Source organism: Chanos chanos, chromosome 3, assembly GCF_902362185.1.
Source record: "Chanos chanos chromosome 3, fChaCha1.1, whole genome shotgun sequence".
NCBI classification, from domain to species: Eukaryota; Metazoa; Chordata; class Actinopteri; order Gonorynchiformes; family Chanidae; genus Chanos; species Chanos chanos.
In genome coordinates, this window is record NC_044497.1 from 11363343 (window position 1) to 11382202 (window position 18860).

The window sequence follows — 18860 nt, forward strand, 5'->3', positions numbered from 1 at the left end:
CTCTCTCTCTCTCTCTCTCTGTCTCCCTCTCACTCTCACTATCTCTCCCCTTTCTCACTTTTGTTCTCTCACTCTCATGCTCTCACGCGCTAATGTGTGCCCACACACACAGACACACACACACACACACACACACACACACACACATACACACATACAAACATTTAGTGAGATTCAGATGTACTTGTAGGCCCACACGTTACCATGGGAACTACTGAAATAAATGGATTTAATTATCATGGTATTTTTCCTCCTCTAAACCCAAAACAGCAAGAGGGGGCTGTAATGAAAGAGAGGCAGACCAGAGGTTTGACATTACGCCCTGTTCTCTCTGATAGTTTTTGGAAGATTTCATCAGGTGCCAATCAAAAGCCTCCATCTCTCTTCAGAGCCCTGTAAGTGCGCTCTCTTTCTGCCTGTCTGCCTGTCTGTCTGTCTGTCTGTCTCTCTCTCTCTCTCCAAACTCACACTCCTATCCTAACAGGCTTTTTTCACAAAAAGGACAAAAGAACAGGCTAAATATCCTCTCTGTAAAACTGACATGATCTCAGGCCAACCACTCTACTGGATAACACAGCAGAAAAACCACAGTTCTTTATGAGAGCTACTTAAATGTGCCTGGATCTGGCCTGACTAAGTGACAGAGCCAGTGAGATGAGAAGCTGGTTCCAGGTGGACATCCAGAGTGGGTAGTTAGATGAGAAGCTGGTTCTGGGTGGACATACAGAGTGGGTAGTTAGATGAGAAGCTGGTTCCGGGGTGGTCATCCAGAGTGGGTAGTTAGATGAGAAGCTGGTTCCGGGTGGACATACAGAGTGGGTAGTTAGATGAGAAGCTGGTTCCGGGTGGACATACAGAGTGGGTAGTTAGATGAGAAGCTGGTTCCGGGTGGACATACAGAGTGGGTAGTCTAAGCAGCAGTGAGATGAAATGCTCTCTGGGTAAATTGGTGTAGCTCTTTGCCTGCTGTGGTGACCTGTTCTTTGTGGAGCTTGCTGATGTGGGCTGACTGGCCACCATGTCTCAGTCTAAACATCAGAACCCATTTACAAAGATGTCTCTTTTCAGCCCACAAAACTGACATTGGCTGATACAGTACACACATACACGCACATGCACACACACGTGCACACACACGCATGCACACACACTCACACGCAGACACACATAAACATACCCACACACACGCTATTTTTAAAGAGAGGATTTTTTTTGCTCTTTCATGTCTTTTTATAACTGTGAGTACTACAAAAAAATTTTTCCAGAAATTTCAGTGGAATTCCCATCGTTGTCTATGTGTGTGTGTGCGTGTGTGTGTGTGTGTGCGCGTGTGCGTGTGCGTGTGCATGCATGTGTGCATGTGTATGAGTGTGTGCGCGCGCGCGCGTGTGTGTGTGTGTGTGTTTGTGTGGTTTTGTGTGCGCTCAGGTCTCATTCGCACTCACACGGCAGTCTGAGGTTTGGAGTCTATTTTCAGCTTGACCAATGCTATTTTTCATTCCCTCTATTTCTTGGAGTACTATTTTAGTCCCTCCTCATACATTCATTTTCATCAGTCGTGTGAAAAAAGGAGAGCACAGTGACTGGATCACATGACCTCTCACCTAGAGGAAAAATGATCATGTTCTCTGCATAACAGGATCAGGTCTAATGAGTTTATGGAAATGGAAACACTATATGCATTCTCTCTCTCTCTCCTTCTCTATTGTTTTTAATGTTTAGTATGAATGAAAAATCTACTAATATGTACAACAGCTAATGTTCAGAAAATTCTTTCTCTCTCTCTTTCTCTCTCTCTCTCTCTCTCTCTCTCTCTCTCTCTCTCCCAAGTTTCCTTCAGATCTGAAAAAGTTATGAAATTATGCAGACAGACAAATATGAAAAAGTTAATTTGGTCAAATTTTCAGAAATGGTATTGTATTTAATATATTACATACAGTACAGAATAGAATACCGTGCTTTCATCTGGAGACACACTGCAGAAGAAAAAAAAAGGAAATATCACATTTACATGGACACAATCAAAACAATGATCAAACATTTGATCTACTACTTCAACAAAATGAACAAAACAAAACAACACCAACATCAACAACAACAATAAAAAGCCACACTAACACACTCTGTATGAAAGACTGTATATAACGATTTTGAAAACTTAACCGCAGTTAGAATGTATATGTGAAAGTAGTGACCAGTCAGTATGTCCACATTCTCTCTGAGTGAAGTCAGACAGTGAGAAGACAAACAGTAGTTAGGGGTGGAGAAACTGTGACCTGACTCAACTGCTCTGGGGACAGTTATAGTTGGGAGGAAAAGAGCTTGTGACCTGGCACGACTGCTCTGTGGACAGTTACAGTTGGGGAGAAAAGAGCCTGTGACCTGACACGACTGCTCTGGGGACAGTTATAGTTGGGAAGAAAAGAGCTGGTGACGTGATATCACTGCTCTGGGGACAGTTACAGTTGGGGAGAAAAGAGCCTGTGACCTGAGACGACTGCTCTGGGGACAGTTATATTTGGGAAGAAAAGAGCTGGTGACGTGATATCACTGCTCTGGGGACAGTTACAGTTGGAGGGAAAAGAGCTTGTGACCTGACATGACTGCTCTGGGGACAGTTACAGTTGGAGGGAAAGGAACTTGTGACCTGACATGACTGCTCTGGGGACAGTTACAGTTTGGGGGGGGGGGGGGGGCTGATGTGATCAGCCTGCTTTGAGGACAATCATAGTTGCAGTGTGTCTGTAGGTCTTCATTCCAGTGATGTGAAACCATACACAGTGTGGTCCAGAGAGTTACATGTCAGTCACTGCTCTTTTGGTGGTTTGGATAGAGTGACTTCTGGCTGATTGTGTTTTCACCTCATTCAAATCAGTATTCATATCTGTCCAAGTCCTCTTTCGCACCAAAACACATTACCACACCCGACATGACTCCGCCCCCCTGTTCATGACTGACATCTCCGGGCAGTTAAAGGCACGGCTGAACTCTTCATAGTTGCTCATCGCTCCGATAACCCTACACCATGGCAACAAGGTTAGTATCAGTGACATCCATCATCCTAACCTGACAGTGACATTGATAAATGACATGAGGGGAGATGGTAATGGGTACTCTATGCAGGTCAGTGCATTTCTCTCTCTCTCTCTCTCTCTCTCTCTCTCTCTCACCTGTATTTAGGTGGACTGTGAGCTCCACTCTGAATTTGGTCCCGAGCTGCCTCTGGTCTGTAAGAGTTACAGCGTACCTAATGGAAAATAAGTCAGTAAAAAGGCAACTTAAGTCCAAAATGGATTCTATGAAACTGTAAAATGAGAAAAATTAATCTAATATTCAGCCTATCCATATACATCATATGTATGACAGTGTGTTTTCTTATCCTGTTCCTGAAATCCCACAGCACTGGACATTGTGCAGTCAGCTTCAGTTACACATGCATAAACTACCAGCTTATGAACATTCACAAGCCCATTTGTGGATTGGGAACTGTCTGACAGGCGAATATTGTCAACCCTGTGCACTCACATGTGCGTAGCTCAGGAAAAAAAGTTGATTATTGGTTAAACCCAGTCCAGGTAACAAAGGCTCTTCAACACCTGATCTCTCCTTCTCTATCCATCTCCTGTATGCCTGTTAAAGGAGTCAGCACAGACACATCGTCAGTAAAACAGTCATCATTAACCTGAAGCAAAAGGGAACGCAATTCTTCTCATTTAGTCAGAAAACACTGTGCAGTACCCTGAAAGATTCCCGCATTCCCCCATTATCTGCAATGTTTTCTGACAGAGTCCTTTTTCCCCTGACCTACAGAAAAGCACACATGAGAATATGTTTAATATCAGCAGTGAACAGCACTATATGTTGAAAAGTAAGTAGCCTTAAGGCATACTGTACATTTAGTCCCGCCTCTTTCCAGTGGTAGCTATTGTATTGGTCGATCATGCACTGGGTCTTGTCATTAAAGCGGGCTATTGATGTATTGCTCCACCACTGATCGAGGTTACCATCTTTATCATATTTTCTGCCTATAAAAATAAACAAAAAGACAATGTAAGGTTATGGCACTCATTCCAGAATGGTAAATAATGTGAGGACATTGAGTGAATAGTACAATGACTTACCATAGTTATCAAAACCATGGGTCAGCTCATGTCCAACAATAACACCAATAGCGCCGTAGCTTAGAGATCTAACACGCACACACACACACACACACACACACACACACACATACACACACAGACATTAGTAATGTTTTGTTACAGACATGTCTGGCGGCCCAGTTTTAAAGTCATTTCCTCACCGTGGGTAGTCCAGTCCCCAAAAGAAGGGTTTCTGAAGCTCTCCAGCAGGGAACCCTGGGTAAAGAGAACCAGTTCAGTTATCAGCCCATTTTAGAGTCAAGATAAGCAGTGCTATGAAGATACCTGCTTTGTCTGGAGAAGATTTCAACTGGATTATGTGAAGTAATATTTACACTAAAATGTTGTGAATGGAGGTGACCGATTAATTCTGCTTTTTATTTATTTTTACTTTATAGTGTATATATATATGTGTGTGTGTGTGTGTGTGTGTGTGTGTGTGTGATTCTGCTTTTATTAAAATGAAAAAAAACTGTAGAATGAAAAATGAAAATACAAAAAACTATGTTTTACAGACAAATGAATTCTTAAGCAAATCTCACTGATCTGGTTGGTGGATGAGCTGTAGAAGGCATTGACAGTCGTTGGATTTGTGAACCATCTGAAAAGAAAGATATAGCGTGTGTCTCCACTGCTCTAGTGTGTGTTAAAGGAAATTAAAAAAAACCCACACATTTATTACAGTGGTGTGTGAGAAGACTCCAGAAGGAGGTGAGGGGGCAGGCCTGTCATGACCACTGATAAACTCACTCTGTGCGGGGGACAGTTTTCCTCAGCCAGCCAATGTCTGACTGTGCTATAAACCGCAATGTCTGCATCACATTCCCAAAGTAATCCTTCTCCGACAATGACAGCTGACACACACACATGCACATGCACACGCACACACACACACACGCACACGCACACACACACACACGCACACACACACAACATTAGACAGCATAAGGTTTAGTATATTTTCCATCCTTGCATGAAAATGAAATTTAAATGTAATAAAAAGTTAAAATGGAAAAAGACACCCACAATCACATGACCCATAGTCACATGTGGAGGGAAAACAGAAAAAGAAAAACACGTAGACCTACCCGTTTGATGTCCTCATTGATGTAGGTATCATTTAAAATGAATTCAGGATAACCCACTTTTGCTAGGACTGCATGAGCCTAGGGGAAGAAGAGGGACTTAAAATGAGGGAGATGGACACAGGATCCACAGATCCATATATACAGCCAATGATTATTAAAGTCACTGAAAACAAACAGACAGGAGGCCCCTGCACACCAACCTTTTCTATGGCTTTTTTCTTTGTGCCCTCATCCATCCAGTCATTCTCCTTTTCTAGCATGTCGATGAATGCCCAGCGGATGCCATCTATCAGCTCCTCCATCTGAGCAGGCAAATCCAGAGAAAACACATTTACAGTAACAAAGAGAGCAGCCTGCACATTCCGAGGTTTTTTTAAAACAACAACAACAACAACAATAATAATAATAATGATAATAATAATAATAATAATAATAATAATAATAATAATAATAATAATAACCACTGGGGGGAGACAAAATGCAGTGAAATCTACCTTCTTGTGACATTTTATCAATTTCTCATCAGATCTAACAGAATGAGATACCATATGTTTCTTATCCTCCTGGAAGTGAGCGTCGACAAATAGTCGTCCTGTGGCATAGATGAGTGTATTCTCCACATAGTTCACACACTTGTCCCACCGGGGGGTCAGTGAGGTTGTCCCTGTGGTGACCTGGAGAACACATGACCATGTGACTCACAGAGCGAAGAGAACATGACCATGCTAAACCAAGTATGCCTTTTAAGAGTTCAGAATGTTCCGGTAGAAGGTGTCGAGGGATAGGAGAACTAACCCGAGCAAAGTCCAGGAATCTGTAGAGAAAGCGTCTACTGAGCGTAGTAACCTTGGAAAATACAACTCTCCAGATTACATAGTTTGCCACTGTCCTGAAAACGTAATTAACAGGTGGAGGGTGTGGGTGGGTAAGGGGGGGGGGGGGGGGGTTATAAATGGACCAAAACATAAAAAAATTGTATTACATCTTTTAAATTGGATTAATTGGAACAGAGCATCCAACACTGCCTTGGGCAGACTACATGCTGGATACAGAGATAAACATGTATGCACACAAACACACATCCATATCAGTGACATTGTCCAGGCGCACAGACACGCAGCTGGGCTGGTTAATGCAGGGTAATTAATGTCAGTGTGTGTGTGGGTCTGGAGCTCCTGTAAATAAATGTGTTTACCTGGACTCTGTGCTGTTAATGAGTCTGAAGAGGTCCTTAAAATACTCAGGGGCTCGAACAATCACTTGCTCTGACGAGGAGATGGACAGATCTGGATAAAGCTCTGTGTCTATCACCGCCCTTACAAAGTTCAGCCAGTTAAACTACAGAGAGAGAGAGAGACAGAGAGAGAGAATTCAGAGGAAAATGTTTTGGAGACATTTTTAAGATAATGACAGATAGAGAGGGAGAAAGGCCGACAGACCAACTGATTCAATTTGGTAAATGTCAAACATACATCTTGTGAGAGCACGTAAAAAAAAAAAAAATCTGTTTTTCTCTCCCTCTAGTGGCCAGTCATCTCATGGCATATTCCAACTGCCACCACATGCACACCCACTTATGCACTCCCTCCACCCCCCCCCCCCCCCCCCCCCACACACACACACACACACACACTGAGGGAGTCCTTTCAAAAGTCACAAACAAACTCATCCTCTGATCTTTTATCAGTAAAGATTATGGGATTATCCATTGTGCTATTATTAGCTCATATATATGTGTGTGTGGGTGCACGTGTGTGTGTGTGTGTGTGTGTGTGTGTGTGTGTGTTGTGTACAGTAGAACCGGCTGCATTAAGTATCTCACCTCTGGCACGGTGCGCTGTAGACGGGACAGACTGTATCTGTTGTACATGTTCTCACTAGTACGGTTCTCAAACGGGATCACAATCTACACAGAAAGTAAGAACAGTAGTCTGTTAACGATTCAATCAGCATCAAATGCTATTTTTCTCATTTAAAGGACTTTGGCTCTGGTTATATAAGCTACTCCATAAATTAAGAGATATGACAAGGTATACAAATATTCCTGTTAACCTCCATTTCCATTTTACCTGGGCCAGTTTCATCTCAAAATCTAGCACAGATTTCATCTGCTCTGCAGCAGTCTGTTCATTGGCACCAAGCATGATGGCTATATCCACCATTAAACTGAGAAGAGCCTCTCTGTACTGAAGAGAGAGAGAGAGAGAAAGAGAGAGAAAGAGAGAGAGAGAGAGAGATGGACATGTGACTACTGGGCTTTCGTTGTAATTCAAAATAATAGCTGAGAACAGTTTTCTCCATTATCTATGTATTTTTGAATTGAAATAATATGACGCACCATCTGTGCCTCAGTAGTGTTGGTGATATAATTTTCTCTGGAGGATAGAGACAGAGATGCTTGATCCAGCTTTAGAGAGAGAGAGAGAGAGAGAGAGAGAAATATCACAACAAAATGATCAACATGCACATTTTTTTATACCCCTCCATGCATGTGTCAGCACAAAGCAATTCAAAAGTAAGATTTCAACTCATTCAGTAAGACGCTGGAGTCCACTGAGCCTCAAGCAACGTAACCTGCAACCAGAGGCTATGACCTAAAACTGAACGACAAGTATTCATTCAGCATGAACTTATCCGTGCATGATCTGAACCCACCTTGATGATATACTGGTTGGAGTTCTTGTCGTCGGGAGAGACGTAGAGGCGTACCAGCACTGATTTGCTATGCTGTGTGCGGATTTGCGCCAGTGTTTCCAGCAGGTCAAACTGGGACTCCTCCCACTTCCACGCAGAACCCAGTGCATCTCCCAGAACCGGCCAACGAAACTCCTTTTGCCTTAAAACTTTCAGCAGGGGCTTAGCATCCACCACCTCCAGAGCAGCTGAGAAAACCCAGAGAGAGAAAAGGACAGGAAGAGAGAGAGAGAAAGAGATAGACATGACGACTGATAAACACGGTCACGGGACAAAAAGGGGGGGGGGGGAACCCCCCCTCAGTGTTCTTTTCTTTTGTTCACAAATCTTTCATTCTAGAAGCTTATGTTTCAGTTTCAGATATCTGGATTTGTTTTTGTGCCATGCTGACATTTGTCTCTCGGGACTGTCGCTACCGTTAAGAGACTTGTGAGAGGTTCTTGTCACTCACTCTCATTCATGCATGAACGGTAGAGCACTTTGGCTTTCTTCACTGCTTCAATGTCTCCTTCAACTATCGGCTGCTCCAGGAGTGCTGAGACAGAGAAAACATTGTTTCAGCCAAACGACGCACTGTTAGAATACCATTATCACTAGTCTGAGTTTTTATAATGAGTTACCTTTAAGTTTGAGATCCACGTTCTGTCTAAGCCAGGGGTAAATGCCGTAACTGGAGGAATCTTCCGGAATGGGGTTTTCTTTGAGCCAGCCTCCACATGCGTACCGGTAGAAATCATCACAAGGATCCACAGACTGGTCCATCTTACTGAGGATGGAACCAGCTGCAGAATCAACACACACACACACACACAGAGAGACACACACACACACACACACACACACAAACAAAGACATACACTAACTCAGTGGAAGGGGGATTGGAAATGCTAGTAATTGCCAGAGCTCACACTCTCACTGAAAACCAACTGAAAAGGTGTTCTGCCCTAACCCACCACCCCTTCATCCCCTTTTTCTCTCTCTCTCTCTCTCTCTCTCTCTCTTTCTCTCTCTCTCTCTCTCATCAGATCAGGAAACCAAGTTGAGGGTAACAACCAATTTAGTTTCAGGTGTCTTGGTGCAAAGCATTTTTGCCTTTCACAGATATTTGATTTAACATTTTTAATATGCAGTTTGTATGAGTTCAGTAGTGTGTTTGGAAAGAGATGGTGTAGTTTACCTGCTTCAATGCATTCCTGAGTTAAACAGTACTCATTCTGGCCTGCTTTCTGTGATACTAAAGCAAGAGAGGAAAGAGTTAGTTAAATCAAGCCACCATAATACATACATGTTCATGTCCTAAAGCAACCTTCTCAGTAGGCACTGTACATACACACACAAGCACCCACGCACACACACCCACACACACATATACACACTAACACACACACACACACACATTAACCACAGAGCTATATCAGCTGTCTGCAGAGTAGATGTTATTTGGAATGCTGAGTTAATACTTCACCTCACACATACCACACAGGCCAGTGAGGTCAGACACATAACATCATAAAGCACAATCACACACACACACACACACACACACACACACACATGCGCACGCGCACACACACACACACTGTATACATCTACAAAAATCTGTCAAAAGATGTGTTTGTGTATTTATATTGCACAAGTACAAACAAATCTGGTCAACGTCTGTTAGCGTACATGTTGTATTATTGCATCGGAGAACAGAACTGTGGAGTGAAAAGTGGAACAAGTATGTGTTTATAGGGTTATGTTTACAGTCCAGTGCACAACTGGACAACAGATGACCACAGCATGACTGCACACACTCCCCTGTTTTACAGGTCCCCAGCACAGTCAGGGTTACCCTCATTATACTCCAAAGACCAGAGCACCGCTAGTGCAGAACACTCTCTTTCTCTCTCTTTCTCTCTCTCTCTCTCTCTGTCTCCGTGTGCATGTGTGCATGTCTTTGACTGAGATATGTACAGACAAAACTGAGCATAATTACACTTCTATTTCACCACAACTATGCAGGCCTCACTCAACACTAAGAAACAATAGAAAAAAACCTCTCCCCATGCTATTCCCACCACTCTGTACACCCTATTCCCAGGACTACAATTAGTCTAACTACACAAGAAAACACACACACACACACACACACACACACATTTTCACACACACACACACACACACACACACACACACACACACACACACACACACAAACACACACACACACACACACACACACACACAAACACACAAACACACACACACACACAAACATGCTTACACCCATCCACCCAATGCTCCAGACACACACAGCGTTGTCATTTTTCCCATTTAGACTCAAAAGCCTAAAGATTTGAGAGAGCACAACACTAGGTTCGCTAAAACCATGTGTCCTGTCCTCTACTACTGAGCTACTCTGATGTAATTACAGCTTCCTGCTCAAAGCCCTGAGTGAAACTCTATACAATCCAAAAATAATCTGTGACCCAAACACATGCATATGAAGATATCCCTGTTAGTGGAGCACACTGCACATAAACACACAGACAAACTTTTCCCACACAACTTAACAATGAGTGAATGTCTCTCTTCGTCACCGTGTACATAATTAGGATTTGAGTTAACTGAACGTGCTGGAAAGTAAACGGGGTCAGAGAGAAAGTTAGTGTTAAAAAACCTTTGTGTTAGAGAAAGTTTGTATTGTGTGTGTGTGTGAGCATGCGCGCGCGCGTGTGTGTGTTGAGTACTCACCGGCAATGACAGCTATCAGCAGAGCCAAGCAGAGACAGACAGACACAGCCAGGGCTGCCTTTAAAAGTCTGTTAGGGTTCCCAGTCTGTTTAGAGCTTCCTCCACCCAAATGTTCCATCTCCATATTGCCTGGCAGTCTGAACTCCACCTGTATCTGTGCCTCTCTCTTCCACTCTCTCTCTCTCACTCTCTCCTGTCCCTCCCCGCTGCTCCGACCCAAACTGACCTCCTCTTGCCCGGAGATCAATTCTGGTAAAGCCTCAGTCTTGTTCAGTGGTCTTTCTCTTTTTGTGGAGACCTCCACTCAGCTGTGCAGTGTTGGCTTTTTCTCCGTGCTGAGGTATCTTCGTGTTCAGTGGCATTGGTCCATGGGTCACATCAACTGTAGCTGGACAGTCTTCAGACCCAAGAGTTCAGAGACAACACAGCAGGCCATGTGGAACAAGAGCCGCACTACACATGCCAATAAGAGTCACTGACACACAGAGTGAGAGAGAGAGAGAGGGTGAGAGTGAGAGAGGGAGGAGTAAGACAGAGGCAGCGAATATGATGAAAGGGGAGGATGGAGAGAGGGAGAAAGATAGCAGGAGACGAGGAGGACCACAAGTGGGAGTTGGGAGGAACCCCCAGAGCTCTAAGGCACCACACTGACTGGCATAATTATGCACAAACTCTGGTCTATGAGTGGGTTGCTGATGAATGATGTTTGTGTGTGTGTGTGTGTGTGTGTGTGTGTGTGCGCTCTCAAATTGCTGAAGTATGGTCTAAGTATGTTTATGCTCCAGGTCGCTGTCTGTACTATATACCTCCTCTCCTGCCCACTCAGCATGAGTGAAATGATAGGTTGTCCTCAGGCTTATTCATCCTGCTTCCTTTTCTTCTTTTCTTTAAGCGTGTCAGCTCCCTAAACAAAACAGAGAAGATGAATATAACAGTTTGTGTAGAAAGGGTGTAACTTGATGAAGGGAGAAGACCTAGTTAGAGCAAGAACAGGACGTCAGGTATCAATATATGCAGCAACTCTGTCCAGAAACTGGTGAACACACTGTATTATATCAATCAAAGTTTCCAAAAAAAAAAAAAGAAAGAAAGAAAGAAAAAGAAAACTAACAAACGAACCATTTTTAAACTCAGTTGTTCTGCTTAACATCAAAACACAGCTGACAGTCAGACAGTCAATAACTTATCTGTGTCTTTTTTTCTCAAGCCTGGGTTGGTAAACTTGAGTTTGAACGTGGCACATATATCTCTATTATCTGTTTGTCTCTCACTATTTTCCAAAGGGAGGAAAGAATTAAACAGTAGGAGAAAAGTCAAAGGCTAGGACAGTGCTATAGGTTTTCACTGCGAGTTTTGTCACTAATTGCTTTAAGTTTTGTCACTAACTGTCTTGTATTTAAATGAGTATTTGACCGTAAAACTTTTTTTTTTGTCTTTAACATTCTGAACTGAGAATGCAGAAATACCGCATGGTGGAAATTCTTTAAATGAAGAATAAGTTGTTGTAATGTGTTGTGTCCCTCAGAAGTGAGGCAGAGAGAAGCATGCAGAAGGTCTCTGGGTGAGAGGAACCACATCAGGGAACGGGGAGAGATGGTGTTTGGTATTTTTCAAAAAACATGAAAAATATTTCCCTGGCCACATTGTGGATTCTCACTTGGATTCCAAACATACACAGCATCTCTCAACACACAAACACACACACACACACACACACACACACACACACACACACACACAAATCTGAAGCCCTAAAGACAAGAGTTGGAAACATGACTAGTTAATAGAAAGGACTAGAAAAGGCTTTTACCCTGAATCTGGGCAGGCTAGCGTAATGGTAACAGTTCACAGTCTCCTTTTGGGGATGTGTTTGTGTGTGTGTGTGTGTGTGTGTGTGTGTGTGTGTACATACAGCAGATAGTAAATCTGAGATCATGTTGTGAAGAGATGGGTCTCTGCACGTTCACTCTTCACTAATCACATTTAATGGCATAAACAGAACAACAGACCAGAGACAGCTTTTCACAGATGACCCTATACCTGTCATGTACCACTTAGCCCTGTGTCTGGGTATGTGTGTGCGTGTGTGTGTGTGTGTGTGTGTCAGTCTGTCTGTCCCTCTTACAGTGATGTCCAAAAACTCTTAAATGTTTATAGGTCTCCCTGGTGAAACATACAGTTAACACTTCACTGTCCTGAGTAAGTACGATCGCTGTTCTATCCTCTCTTTCAAATCTACCACCCTAATCATGATCTCCAAAAGCAATCAGTCATTTCATGACTCTGACTCAAAGAGGCCCTGACAGCAGATTTTTAGCTTATCCCTACACTGGCCTCTATTCCTCTGGCAGGTTGGACTCAATACTCAACACTTCACAGTGTTATTATCATCTAGCCTCAAGGTCAAATACTGCAGCATTTGACATTCAGTGGCGTTTTTTTGGTTTTGTTTTGTTTTATTTTGTTTTGTTTTAATTGACATGGAAGACATTGCTTATCAAATGATATGAAACTGTCAGAGGTAGGTCCGTATTCCTTAGAAAGACACAGAGACCGGTTGTGTTTTCATCCAAACCGTCTCTGGCGTTCCTACACTTTTCTGTTGTGGTTTAGATGTATTTATAGAGGGAGTCATTTTGGTTAAGTGTGCGGGCTTCGTTTTTCTTTTTGTAGTGCTTACTTTTCATGGTACATTTTCTCTTTATAGAACATTACAGTGAGGGCCAGGAATGGGTGTATTAAACAGAGGAGAGAGAGAGAGAGAGAGAGAGAGAGCAGACTGATGAGGACAGACGATAAAAATGACAAACTCATTGAGAGATGCATTAAGTGAGTGACTTCTTCGACGTGAGAGAAATACAGAGAGAGAGAGAGAAAGAGAGAGTAAGAGAGAGAGATAGAGAGAGAGCGGGGGGGCAGAGAGAGAGAGAGAGAGAGAGAGAGAGAGAGAGAGAGAGAGAGAGAGAGAGTAAGTGTGAATATGTGTCAATGTTGACACACTTCTCTGAACTAATCCACACACTGTAGCTGATGTTTGCTGGAGAAGAGCAGTAGCGTGACAGTATGTCATCAGCCTCACATGCACAAACCAACACACACACACACACACACACACACACAAGCATACACACCTCGTTGCAGATACATACACTTAGGAGAATCTCCAGGGACAAGTTGGCTGTCCTTTCTTCATCAAAGGGGCTTATTTCATTATCCCACGACAGTGTGATTCTGGTCGGTCTTGCGCTTTGGGAACACAGGAGATTGGTTGACAATTGCTGCCACCCAATAGGTTTATCTGTCCCCATCTGTGCCCGTAGCCGGAGGTGACAGGCTTTTACAGCAGAGTAAAGTGCATCTGCCCCTCCACATGGGCGTCCTTTGAACTGTTGGAGGATGATTGGAATGTATTCTTTTCACGCCTATTGTTCACTCATCACATTTACAATGATTTTATTCTTGAACTAAATAATAAATTGTCTAATTGTTTATTTATGCACGCTCAGGTTATTTTTGCAGTCAAAGTCTTTAAAATAATGTCGTCAATGATGAATAAAAAACAATATTTTATGTTAAGTGAAATTAAGTGAAAACAAAGATGGATATAAACATGCCATATCGATGCTTAATGATCACGTCCAATCTCTCAAATGATCCCTTGCATTTACTGGTCAGTCATTGGCCAAACGCGCATCCTGTCATTTTCCGGACAAATTTGAAAAATATCCAGCTTTCTTTACATTACTTACATTACTCTGCATGAAAAATGAATGCTAAAACCACCATGAACCAAACGTTTAAAATGTTTATAGTACAACTGCGGGGAAAACATTATTGATCTGTTGTAACCTTCAGATCTGCTGTAACCTCAATATAATCAAGAGCATCTGTCACTGCTTGAACTGTTTGTAACCTTAGGTGAAAGCATCTTAGATTAGATAAGTGAAACTGTTGAAGGGATGTCGGGCCGTGACCATCTGCAGCAGTTTGAGGTTACGTCTGTATTAAAGATAAAATCATATGTCACACAAAGGGAAGTTACCAAGAGGAAGTTGTGTGGGAGTGTGACATCTGCTCTTCAGACCGTAGGTGGCTGTAGAATAAGGAAGGTCAGGGCTGGTTCAGCTAGGGAGCATTTAGGATTCGCTCTGCAGTTGCGCTTCAAGAACGTGCTGTGTGGCGGAGTCCAAAAAGGTTAGAGAGACTAGTCCCACTCCCACATCACTCCACCTCAATGGTGGTTTGTCTCACTCTATATAAACCCTGTGCTTCTCTCCGTTCATCAGAGAACTGCATACTCTAGAGTGAGCTGCGTTTCTACTCAGAGGTGTACTTCTCCCGTAATGCACGAAATAAAGATTGATTCGTCACACCTGAAGTTTGTACATTCTTCTGAGAACTGCCAACTCTCTCGCAGAGGAGAATCCAGATTTCCTGTATGCAACCATCCAAACAAATGAACGCAAATGATCATAACCGAGAATGCGCTCACACCTGCTTTTGATCACAAAAACAAAATAAGTGTACATGCGTGTGTGTGTGTGTGTGTGTGTGTGTGTGTGTGTGTGTGTGTGTGCGTGTGTGTGCGCGCGCGTTTAAAAGACTGAACATTTCACTGAATCACAGTTTTAAGGAAAGCTAGTAACACAGCAAGCATGTAAACAGGCTTTAAACCCTATCTTAGCTTTAATGAAAGAACCACAGCCTATAAAACGGTGTTCAGAGAGAGACAGTCTGTCATGCTGCGTCAAGTCGGCGCACTGTCAGACTCTGTTTAGACAGTGCAGGAGTTAACTATGAGAGAATTTCTTATTGAGTCTTCATTGGTCAAAGATATCATATGGACCTTTGTTGTAATGTTAAGATTAAAATCTGAGAATGACATCAGATCAATCCAAATAATATTAGCAATATTCAGTAAAGAGATAAACAAGGTTAAATGATTACCTCAAGGCTATTCAACAAAACATTTACAGCTTAACAGTCATTTTCAGCCGGTTTTTCTTTTTGTGGTTTTGATCCTAAGTATCAGACTTCATTGACTTCTTCCCCACGGGCATTGAAAACAACTGTGAATTGCAACAGGTTATGAGTTTGTTGTACTGGTACGATCACAAACATATCTGACTCACTTCATGGTTGTAGACATATAAAGCCATTTTAAAATTATCACCTTGTAATTAAATTGTTGACGTAATTTTTCCTGTTATTGTAGTAGATCAGCGTTTATCAATACTTTTCATTGCTTACATTCTGTAATCTGGTAACTTCATCAAATCGAGACTTATGCAGGCTGACCGAGGGAAAACAGCTTCACATCATCCAACAGGGAAAGGTGTGGTTTTCATCAACCATTTGACACTTAAAAACCAAACAACTTGTGCCAAAGTTCACTGAGGTAATGGTTGTACATATACGTATATATATTTTTTATATATATATATATATATATATATATATATATATATATATATATATATATATATATATATATATATGTACATATATATAAAAAGGGTATTTTTTTTCATCGATCTCATGGTTCAAGTTATAGAAGATGAAACGAACTTCCACCACTTTACACATTCCTAGTTCTGTTCCAAGGAATGCTGATAGTAGCACAAAAAAAAAAACATATTAAGCAATTCTTCCTTCCTGAATGTCCTCCAAGGCAAAACTTAGAAACGTCTCAGCTTGTATCGCTATACTGAAGATAAAATTATCAATGAAATTGAGTTCTTCACATACTCAAACAAAAGTACACGTACTGAACACACACACACACACACACAGAGTACATGGGAGGGAAAGCTTATCATCACAGAGCCCAGTAATTATCATTGGAACTGAGATGGAGGGGGGATGAGCGTACACTTAGTTTACTGTCTGGCTCAGGGTGTCTGTGTCCCTGTGTGTGCGTGAAAGAACACAGCTCCACGTAGGACAGGACACATTGCCAGAGAGATGCCAGAAAGCAGAGCCTTACCAGCTGCCTTACATACACGCTTAGACATTCAGTTAGATTACAGCTACTGCCCAAAGGCAACTATATAACAAAATGGAGGCAGCTCTTTGCCAGACAGGGCTTAACTTTGACAGGAAATCTAAACAAACAGAACATAGAACACAGACCTCATTATTACTATACAGAAAATACACACACAAGGCTGCATGTGTTGTACTGAATACAGCAAATGTTACAGGGTAAAATTCTCAGCCCTCATTGGTTGATTTTATACTTTAAAAAAAAACCTACATTCTTAGTCCTTCCTGGAGGTAAGATATGACCTGGTGAAAATGAAAATAGGCTATACAGGGACAGAGAGGGTAGATCTCTCCAGACACAGCAATGCTTCCAGACTATATCTATTAAACCCAGTAATTAGTCTATCTCCTTAAACCATCCACACACGCTCACAAATACACATATTCATCCTAATATTCCTATAAACACACAGACTGGGAGTAGCCCGGACCCTCCACGCATAACCACATCCGGGCGTAATTACGTCCCCCTGAAATAGAGCAGACACACGGACGGCTGTTTTCCCAAGGGTGCGTGGCCCTTAAGTGCTGACCGCACGCCCAGCATGGGAGGAAGTAAGTTTGTTTTTTAATAAAAACAAAAAAAAAGAGAGAAAAGACTACAGTGAAGGGAGACAATGCGTGTTGTTTATAGCAGTGTGTCATGCTTCAGTTAGAGCCACAGGACTGAATTACAGCTCTCCTGGGACACTGCAGAGGCCAGAGCAGCCAGAGGGCTGAATAAACGTACGAATGGATCAAGAGGCGAATGGATGTTATTGAAAAATGAATCCAATCCTCCGCCGTCCCACGATCCGCTTGAAACCGACGACCGCCACGACATACTGGGACAGATGATGCTCGTTTGCTGGGACAAAATGACCGGGCCCTGTCCCATTGCTTTTCATTGCCGCTTTTCCCCCCCCTGAACTTGCTGTTCCTGCCACTAATCTCGATTAACTGACTAAATGAAGCTAAGATCAAGTCTCGACGAGGCATTCACGTGATGTTTGCGTGGTGCTTCTGTCACACGTTTTAGTAACGTTAGTAGAAAAAGACACAAGGTGAAAGGAAAAAAAAAAAAAAAAAGCCAAGGTATTGGAGCTGGTCCCAGTCACTCAGATGCTTCAAAAAACTTTTTCACTCAGGTCTGACAACTGCAAAGTGTCTGACCTGGTCATCTGAGTCACAGTGCTATTGTTGGACAGAAGGTAATGACTTGCCGAGTCTTTAACTGTCTGTTCTGTCTAAAGTACACAATGGCAAATCTTGTCCAAAACAGTCAGGCCAAGGACACACAGAGTCTTGATTTGGTGAATCAGAATCTAAAATGGTTATGTTCCCCTTATATGAAACTTTATCCCTCCTTCTCTCTCTCTCTCTCTCTTCATACTGCAGAGGTCAGGCACATCCTGTCAAATATGTCCGACCACAGCGACATAACTCTGACACAAGTACCTTGTTCAGTTTAACAAATATTTTCTAACAAATGCAGTGCTCAAATAAAACAAATAAATACAACTAAAAGGCCCACTTCTTTTGCAAATACATCAATTAGAATGTGGTGAAAGAAAATGATGTTTTGACGGCATGTTCAAGTTAAGACATGTCTCACATGTCAGAGGAAAACTGTAACAACAGCAATTCACTTTGTCTTAAACATGCATCAGTCACTGTAGATGTAATCAGGGCAGTTAGAATAGTAGGGATGTCAGTCTCATATAACAGTGGATTGTGTTGAATTAATTTTGGTTGTATTGATTTATTCTTCATTCCCACCCAGAATTACTATGTTATGAACTATGGGCATTATAAAAGATGTGGTCCTTTGTCACTTTGGTTTTAATTGCAAACAACTGGTATGTCATAGAATAAGAACGTATAATGGTTGCATTGACATACATGTCGATCATACAAAAATATCGTTGATCTAACCGTTGAAGCCATTAGCACACTAACAGACAGGGCATGCTCAGACAGAAGAACACAGAGTGATGTTCAGAGCTCTGGGACTGAACCCCAGAACAAACACTGGGATCTCAAAGCCAGACTTCAGAGATGTGTCACAGCCTCTTAACACTGTCATCTTTCCACAAGCCCTCGTCCGCTCAGGTGCGCCGATGCACTTAACGTGACCGAGAGAGAGGCTCTCAGAAAGCCGCTTGGCTTTCGT

General features: G+C 42.4%; 1 protein-coding gene across 1 annotated transcript; it reads right to left on the reverse strand.

Annotated features, from left to right (window-relative positions):
• Positions 1-2708: 2708 nt before the first annotated feature.
• Positions 2709-11096, reverse strand: phex (phosphate regulating endopeptidase homolog, X-linked). The gene is made up of 22 exons (XM_030768862.1): positions 10664-11096; positions 9102-9158; positions 8545-8706; positions 8376-8459; positions 7886-8112; positions 7569-7637; positions 7300-7416; positions 7053-7136; positions 6426-6568; positions 6026-6119; positions 5776-5904; positions 5431-5532; positions 5231-5308; positions 4893-4996; positions 4685-4743; positions 4304-4358; positions 4122-4189; positions 3895-4025; positions 3739-3804; positions 3526-3630; positions 3171-3247; positions 2709-3018 (listed from the first exon to the last, which is right to left on the reverse strand). The coding sequence occupies exons 1-22, from the start codon at positions 10785-10787 to the stop codon at positions 2916-2918; spliced, it is 2238 nt and encodes a 745-aa protein (XP_030624722.1). The 5' UTR covers positions 10788-11096; the 3' UTR covers positions 2709-2915.
• Between the last annotated feature and the right edge of the window lie 7764 nt (positions 11097-18860).

Excerpts from the sequence above, each read along its gene's own strand:
- phex (XM_030768862.1), bottom strand. The coding sequence starts at position 10,787 with ATGGAGATGGAACATTTGGGTGGAGGAAGCTCTAAACAGACTGGGAAC. Across the intron at positions 5,533-5,775 it reads AGGAGGATAAGAAACATATG|ATGGAGGAGCTGATAGATGG; the intron begins GTATCTCATTCT and ends TTGCCTGCTCAG. Across the intron at positions 4,744-4,892 it reads AAAACTGTCCCCCGCACAGA|ATGGTTCACAAATCCAACGA; the intron begins GTGAGTTTATCA and ends CTTTCTTTTCAG.